This window comes from Mustelus asterias, chromosome 11 (assembly GCF_964213995.1).
Source record: "Mustelus asterias chromosome 11, sMusAst1.hap1.1, whole genome shotgun sequence".
In the NCBI taxonomy this organism is placed as follows: Eukaryota; Metazoa; Chordata; class Chondrichthyes; order Carcharhiniformes; family Triakidae; genus Mustelus; species Mustelus asterias.
The window spans coordinates 101,827,738-101,836,607 of record NC_135811.1 but is presented as its reverse complement, the minus strand read 5'-3'; the positions used below and the strand labels follow the sequence as shown (position 1 = coordinate 101,836,607).

The window sequence follows — 8,870 nt, the reverse complement described above, 5'->3', positions numbered from 1 at the left end:
GGCTTAATTTCATATTTTGAAAACATTTCTCAGTGTGAATCGAATGATTTTCTTAATACTGTCAATGCAATTTTCTTCAAACTTGACTGATCTTAAAAAAGAATTGTACATGACTGGTGTCTTCAATTTTACCAATAAAAGTCGTCAGTTTTGTACAAGATACTTTCTCATGATGCCTGATGGAATCCCCACAAATACTTTTATTTCCCCGTCTGTACCTTTATTAAGAAACTGCTACAATCTACGTATTCTCCTGCCCAAGAAACAAGGTATTCCCCAACACAAAATGCACAAGCTTTAACCAATGAATAAAACAGGGTGGGTTTGCAGTCTTTGCTGAGTGAGCTGACCTCAATCGGGTTTGCGGTTGGGGGGGGGTTACCCCCACACCAGCGGTAGGCAAGTCAGCCCACGTTCCTGCTCCTGATTACCATCATGTGGAGATGCCGGCGTTGGACTGGGGTGGGCACAGTAAGAAGTCTCATAACACCAGGTTAAAGTCCAACAGGTTTATTCTGGAATCACGAGCTTTCGGAGCACTGCTCCTTCAGCAGGCGACTCCACTCACCTGATGAAGGAGCAGCATTCCGAAAGCTCGTGATTCCAAATGAACTTGTTGGACTTTAACCTGATTACCATCATGTGACACTGTTTGGAAGCTGCAACTGCACAGGATGTTAGTCAAGAACAGGACGGGGCTTTGAAACAATGCCCATCACAGTCAAAGAGCCAGCTGACACACTCTCTGCCATGGCTTATAAAAGACGGCTACTTGGTTGCAGTAATGGTTGGCAGCTGGTGTTTGCATTCCTCTGCCCTTGTAAGAGTCAGTGCCTTGAGGACCAAGCATTGGGGAGGGCTGATGAAAGACACAGTGATGCAACAAATGTACACTGGATATGAGAATCTGAGCTAAGGTCAACGGGAAGAGGAAAGGAAATACTCTTGAGGTTGATCTGGCACTGGTAAAGCCAAGAACTGCTCTAAGATAAGAGAATGAGGAGAATTTTCGCTTTTGAGCGTGGGTGGAGCACTGGTGGCGTGGATCACCTGTCCATTAACACCCAAAACATTTTCTTTCCATTCACTTCAGTTGGCAAAACAAAATCAGGTTGGGTGCATAAACAAGTGTCCGATCCATAAATGCCAGCCTTTCTCCCAAGCTCAGTAAAAAGTACCGGCCATGTGCACAATACAACCTATCCGATTCTGGTCACAGACCCTTCACAGCTGTTCAGTACATTCAGTAGTCACCTTTACACACTGGATAAATTGTAACTGCTATCATTCATCAAAATCATCCATCAACTGAGCAAAATGCCAATGAACCTTTATTTGGCAATACTATTGAGTATGATTTCTTTGGCCAAACTGGACAACAATATACAGGGCAGCAGGCAAAAAAACTCTTCCGTTATCTGAACCACTGTTGAGATCTAAACAACTCAATAACTATTTAGGGTCCCAAATTTAATTTTCAGGTCGTCAACACTCACTTTAAAATGGATATGAGCAGTCGGCGCAGTTACGCTGCACTCGTAAATATTTTGTAAATGACTTGTAAGAAAGATCATAGAATCCTACAATGCACGAGGAGGCCATTCAGTCCATCGGGACTGACCACAATCCCACCTAGGTCCTACCCCCATAATTCCATGCATTTACCCTAGCTAGTCCCCCTGACACTAAAGGGACAATTTAGCACGGCCCATCAACCTAACCCGCACGTCTTTGAATTGTGGGAGAAAACCGGAGCACCCGGAGGAAACCCACGCAGACACGGGGAGACCGTGCAAACTCCACACAGACAGTGACCCAAGGCTGGAATTGAACCCAGGTCCCTGGTGCTGTGAGGCAGCAGTGCTAACCACTGTGCCACCCACCTGTAGCTTTTATTAAAATCTAGTGTCAGAACAACCCTGAAAGGAACCTTCTTTTTTTTATGTTCATTGTGTTTCCCTTTCTAGATTCTTTGTTCATTCATAAAGTCTTGAATTAAAATGTTCATCCAACAAAGGGACAAAGCCAGGTTGACCATTAGTCTACGATTTTCACGGTCTTATTGCATGGATGATACAATTGCTTTAAAGATGCTTCACTCCTCCAGTAAACATACATCAAATGGTTAATGTGGGCCAGGACCCTCCCCACCAGGAATGTGAAGATGGTACATGAGCTCTTTGAGTTTTCAATTAAGCGCTGTTCTGTTTTGGTACCAATCGTGTTTTTCTCCAGGGGAGCATTAAGAGTTATTGCCTTGGATTTAAGCATCCTATAGAACCACAGAATCCCCACAGTGCAGAAGGAGGCCATTCAGCCCATCGAGTCTGCACCAACCACAATCCCACCCAGGCTCTATCCTCATTTACCCCTGACACTAAGTGGCAATTTAGCATGGCCAATCCACCTAACCCGCACATCTTTGGACCGTGGGAGGAAACCAGAGTACACGAAGGAAACCCACGCAGACACGGGGAGAATGTGCGAACTCCACACAGACAGTGATTCAAGCTGGGACTCGAACCCGGTCCTTGGCGCTGTGAGGCAGCAGTGCTAACCACTGCAGATATCATTTTATGTCAGGATTCTCTCCCTCCTCTTGGGAACAGCGTTTAAGTAATGGTCAGGCAGGGGGCACCAATCTACCATCAGTACAAATGGGCGAACATTTATGTACCACTTGGTTATGTTGTGGACGCAAAATTGCATTAAATGTAACGCGGATCTGGGAGATCAGTGAGCAAGTTTGGCTGGTTCAGTTTTTCAGATAATAGGTGAATGTTTTCAGTTTAAGCCCCTTCGGTTCCTTTGCATGCAAAATCCTTTATTGCCCAACTCATGGCATGAAACTAGGAGGAAGTCGGAAAGGTGACGAGGTAAATTCTCACAGTGAATTTCGACAGAAGGTGACAGAAAAATGATGGAAACATCCTTCAAATAAACAAAACCATCAGCCTCAAAGTGTTGACACAAATAATAGCACATATTCTTACTCTTCACAAAAAACTGGGAGAAAACAAACTGCAGCACAACAAAGCAACGCACAACCTCAACTTCAAAAAGGATTACAAAGAAGCTGTTAAAATGATTTCAATAAGCGTATGAAAAAATACTGAAATTAAGAGATTAATAAATAGTTAAAAATAAAGCATGTTAAAAGCATCTTAGGTTTTTACATAAAAGAATTTGGGCCTGGCAAACAGTTAAATAAAATCTGCTATCTTTCGCATGCGAGATGGGAAACATGGGAGAAAGCTCTCACATGGGCCATCTTTATTTGAAAACTATGTAAGACTTTTAGCACGCAAAGTCTCAGCCTCTTTTGATTTTAAAATAGATCTCAGTCATTAAAAGAAAAAGCTGTAAAACGTGGGAGCCAAACACAAGTTGGATCGAGCCAGGTTTAGAAGCTTCGAAGCTTTGCTAAGACTTTTCTGAGGCCAACCCTTCGTTTCGGGGGGAGGGAGTCTTCAGACAAGGTTCCCCATACTTGGGTAGACCTTGCTCCCTTAAAATAAGGGATAGTTAAGGGAAGACAAAAAATGTTTATGTAAAACCTGACAAAGCCCAACCCCTCAAAAGTGTATTAAAAAAAAGTTGCATCTCTCATACACTGGCTGATAAGTGATTGCTGACATCAAAAATAACGACAAACTTAACACCTTGAAAACTTTGTTATGAATGCGCCGGCAGATCTGCTGAAATAGAGATGAGTTACCGGCTTAAAGCCAAGAGCCCTCGTGTAATCGGAAACAAAATACTATCGTCGTACAGTAGACAGTCTTGCTTTAAGAACAATGCATTTCATCTCAGTTACCAATCAGAGCCACATTCATGAGGTCATCATCATCGCCAATCAAAAATGCTGGGCTGGGGCGAGATGACCTTTCGGAGTTCAGGGACGTGTTCCCTGCCATAGACAGGGATTGGTCAGTTGAAATCGGCGACTTTGACCAACTTTCTGGCTTGATGCTGGAGTGAGATTTTTTCTTCTCCCGGTCTCTGTCGCGGTCCCTGTCGCGATCCTTGTCCTTCCCTTTCTTCTTCTCTTTTTTGTGCTTTTTATGCTTTTCTAAGCTGTACTCGGGGAGCGGCCGGATGTCGTCGTCTGAGCTCGGACTGTTCTGGTGGGATTTCTCAGCAAAGGACGACCCCGATTCGCTGCCGCTATCGCCACCTTGAGGGGTGTAGGCGGGAGACTTGCTGTAACTTGGTGAACACCGTTCGTGCTTTGGCGTTGAACCACTGAACAACGGTGAACCGTAGTTTTTTGCGCCAGTTATCTGTGGCCTCAAACCATCTCCGCTACCGTCACTTGGCTTCTGCAAGGTTACTTTGGCCTTAATGCTGGGAGAACCGCCATCATGTTTGCTGATGATAATTTTTGCCACACCAGTACCGCCGCCGTTCTTGGAGTCGGAAGATTTCTTTCCGCTGTCACCTGAGCTGCCTGAGACAGAGACCTTGGATTTTCCTTCTTTATCGCTTTTCTCTCGCTTTCCCTGGTAATCTGCAGGAGACATATTGTGCTTGGATGGCAAGCTATGAGCAGAAGGCATTGCTGCTGCAGCCATTTGACCGTCTGGACAGTCTTCCGTACCCGAACCGCCTACACCACCCACACCATGTTTCAATTTGTCAATCACTGCAGTCAAGGATGGCTTCTTGGTTCGACTTGGTGATTTTCCCTTGATTAAATTTCCATGAGCATTTTGAGATGAAGACATTGCGGAAGCAGAGGACGAGGAAGAAGAGGTGGAGGTTGGAGGCTTCTGGCTCAAAGAACTGGAGGAAACCATGCCAGAGGACTGTTTCATGCTTGAACTGGAGCTAGACCCTGACATGTGAGAACTTCCCGAGCCGGCGCTTACTGGAGATTTAGCTTTTGTCGGCGGAGTCCCTGGAATGGGTTTCAATGGTGATGAAAGTTTATCCAAGTTGCCCGAAGGTCTCGAGTGGGAGGGAGACACATTGGGTTTCCCTCCAGATGGATTAACCAGGGAAGATGCCGACTTAACTTGAGGTTTCATTTTGTTGCTGCTACTGCTGCTGGAACTCAAGCTACCGCTGCTACTGCTGGTGGCCAACCCATGCTTGGTGACTGGAGAAGAGCTGGGTTTGCCCATGGACTGCGAAGAACTCTTGGACTGGCTCGAACTGCTACTGCTCTGACCTGAATAAAGGCTGCTGCTCATCTTGGAACCGGAAGAGCCTTCAGCCTTGTTGCTTTTCACTTTGCTGGAGGAAGAGGAGTTGGAGGAATGAGAGTGGTGACTTTTACTGCTGGATGAAGGGCCCGATCCAAACTGGCTGTGCGAGGATGATTTGCCAACCATTTCTTTGCGAATCTGAATTGTGATTTTTGGGATCGGAGGCGTAGCCCCACTCGGTGGTGTCTGAGAGCGGCCGGAGCTCCCAGGGGATTTGGAGCCAGTGGTGCTAGCCGGTGGGGTGAAAGGACGACTCGACACACTATGAGACGGGGACTTGCTTTCTGAGTCCGTTTTTTTACGCTTTGGAGGCTTTTCTTTGCTTTTGCCCTCATTCGATGGCGTCCTGGTGCGTTTCCCGGGTTTTCCATCGATGCCGATTCCGGATAAACTGCTGCTGCCGCTGCCATTCCCTTCCTTCCCGGATCGCTGCTTTTGAGATTTGTCAATTTTTCCGACCTCCACCGTGCTCAACAAAGGGCTCTGATTCCCGCTGTGTTCCATCCCATCAGATGGTCCTAAAGACTTGCTGCCACTCGTAAACATGCTAAAATCCACCATGTCCGCGTGGCTGCTCCCTTTGGAACGTTCTCCAGCGTCACTGCTCATGGCCTGCACGTTCATCGAGCCAAGCGCCTGCGAAGCAAAGCTCTTGGTGTCGTCAACGTCACCACTCTGGCTGTTCTCATCAAAATAGCCACTCACAAAATTATTTCCACTTTGATTATCTAATAAAAAATCCACTCCATCAGGAAAAAACTGGTTTGAAGAGTCACTGGTCGGAGTAGCTGTTGCGTCTGCTATTAAATCTGCAGGATCAGTGTACGTGTTCTCATTGCCTTCACCCTGGAAAACATCCGCGTCAAACGTACTGTTCACAGCAGAATGAGAAGAGCTTGAAGAATCTCTTACGGGCGTCCCAATGGACTGGCAGTTGTCCCCGGTAGTGGCCAGCTTTGCCGTCTGTTCCGCTATGTCCGATAGAATCTCTGTGACATCAGCTCCAATGCTGTCTGTACTCGGTAGGCGCACCATTCTCTGCATGCTGGACTGCTGAGTGTGCACCACCGATGAAGGGTACGTAGTCGGAGGTGTGTTACATTGACTGGGGGCAGGGGTAATGTGCGGAGTGTCCAAAGAATCTCCTGCCAGGTTTACATCAAAGACACTGTTCGGAGCATCAAAGTCCATGGAGATGAGTTCTCTCTGGAAGTCCTCCTCAGTCTGTTGCTGCTTGGGCTTATCTGTTTGCGACCTCGTCCTCTTCTTTTTCTGTTTCGTGCTACCTGAAGCCACGTCAATTCTCGGAGAGCTCGATGAAGAATTTTGCCTCTCCAAAGGGCTACTATTATACAGCGTAGAGAAATCCTGGCTTGGGTTGTCCTTGAGTAAGTTCATGAGCATGGGGTGATTTTTGGTATTGCTTGCAGGGGAAGATACTGGTGGTGGTGTATGGCCGGGCGGTGTAGGGCTTGAACCAATGGATGAACCGACACTCCCTGTAATTTGCAGCAAACTCGTCAGGATGGGGTTCTGGTTTACCTTAAAGGAATCCTCCCCGTGCCCTGACTCGTGCCTTTCCTTCACCCCCATGTTTCCCAAATTGAAGATGGTGGAGATGGGGCCAGGAAAGGTGCTGGTCGGAGTCGTGGTGCCACTTGCTGGGTTGTTGCCCAGCTGTGTGCTGTAGCCGGGACTGGTGGCTGGGGGTGGGTTCCTTTTCAGCATGTCCTCAACGGTCTCTGCAATGAGGGGCAAGGCCGGCGTGTCGGCTTGGATGGTCTCAGCCTTTCGACGGATTGCTCGCATCGTCACAGGGATGGACATACATCTGGAAAACACAGGTGGCATTAGTAACATCACCGAAGGTTATTTTCATTCATCAGCGCTTCAACCCCCACAGTACAAAACTCTTCAGCTTGGTCTCAAAGTGGAATTCAATAAAACAAGAAACATTGATACTGTCTACACTTCCCGCTGCCTCGGGGAAAAGCAGGCGGCACAATCAAGGACCCCACACACCCCAGACATTCTCTCTTTCACCTTCTTCCATCGGGGAAAAAGATACAAAAGCCGGAGATCACGTAACAGCCGACTCAAGAACAGCTTCTTCCTTACTGCCATCAGACTTCTGAATGGACCTACCTCGCATTAAGTTGATCTTTCTCTACACCCTAGCTATGACTGTAACACTACATTCTGCACTCTCTCCTTTCCTTCCCTGTGAACGGTATGCTTTGTCTGTATAGCGCGCAAGAAATAATACTTTTCACTATGTTAATACATGTGACAATAATAAATCAAATCAAAACCTTGAATTGATCAGAAATGGAGCTTTGTGAACATGAGCCCACTCCATTCCACAATATACTTTACATAATGAGGAGGAGAAGGCCCATTCAAGCAGAAAGTAATCATATCACATCATCTAACTATATCTCAAACAATTCCAAGTTTTTGTCTCCACTATATTCCCACATATTGAAGATTCTCCTGACATCACCTGTAAATTTATCTTTTTCCTTCTCTGTCCTTCTGTTACAGTCTTAACGTGCTCCATATTTATCTTTTCTGTATTCTTGTCTTATGCACTGTCACCTATCAGCTGTCATTTTTTTCCCAACATTATTACTTTAAGAACAACCAGGAAGTGCTGTGGAAAAAAAAAACTATTGTAAAAGTCTCTCCTTTTCCAAAAGATCCTGAGTAAAACAACAATGGAACTAAACGAATTCTTTCCTATTGATTTTCTTCTTCCTTTATAGAAGGAAATCTTATTAGGGCATTGTTTGATGTTAATTGGCAGCCCAAAAGTGGCTTGCCTCCCAGCTGAGAAATTAATGAGTTATGAGCAGGTTATTTAGTTATGGATGGTATCACAATCGATGAAACTTTTCTTCTCCTAATATCCAACTTTTGCACATTTTCCAGGAGAACTAGCTGTAAAGTGATAAGGGGTAGGGTACCCTGGCTGAATCTTCTTCTCTTGAGCCCCAAAATGCTGACCTTAAATTGAGCCTGAGAGCTTCTGTTCTCTATGTGGTGGTGCTAAACCAAGCAATGCCTCTTCCCACTGGACTACTGGAGAAACATAGAAAATAGGAGCAGGAGGAAGACATTCGGCCCTTCGAGCCTCCTCCGCCCTTCATTATGATCATGGCTGATTATTCAACTCAAAACGTTGATCTCAATAACCTTTGATCCCCTTCACCCCAAGTGCTATATCTAACTGCATCTAACTATCTAACTTGAATGAAAACATTTAATATTTTGGCCTCAACTACTTTCTGTGATAGCGAATTCCACAGGCTGACCACTCTCTGGGTGAAGAAATTTCTCATCTCAGTCCTAAATGGTCTACCCTGTATCCTCAGACTGTGACCCCTGGTTCTGGACATCCCCATCATCAGGAACATCCTTCTTGCATTTACCCTGTCTAGTCCTGTTAGAATTTTATAGGTTTCTACAAGATCTCTCCTCATTCTTGAGCTCCAGTGAATACAATCCCAACCGACTCAATTTCTCCTCATATGTCAGACCTGCCATCCCAGAAATCAGTCTGGAAAACCTTCTCTGCTCTCCTTCAAGAGCAAGAACATCCTTCCTCAGATAAGGAGACCAAAACTGCACACGGTATTCCAGGTGTGACCTCAGCAAAAT

At 45.8% G+C, this 8,870-nt stretch overlaps 1 protein-coding gene across 1 annotated transcript in view; it reads right to left on the bottom strand.

Annotated features, from left to right (window-relative positions):
* Window positions 1-1,320: 1,320 nt before the first annotated feature.
* The window catches only part of med1 (mediator complex subunit 1), a 48,525-nt gene continuing 40,975 nt past the window's right edge, over window positions 1,321-8,870 (bottom strand). Inside the window, exon 17 of the mRNA XM_078224136.1 lies at window positions 1,321-7,041. Coding sequence (XP_078080262.1) covers window positions 3,810-7,041 — 3,232 coding nt within the window. The 3' untranslated portion in view covers window positions 1,321-3,809. The remainder of the gene's footprint in view (window positions 7,042-8,870) is intronic.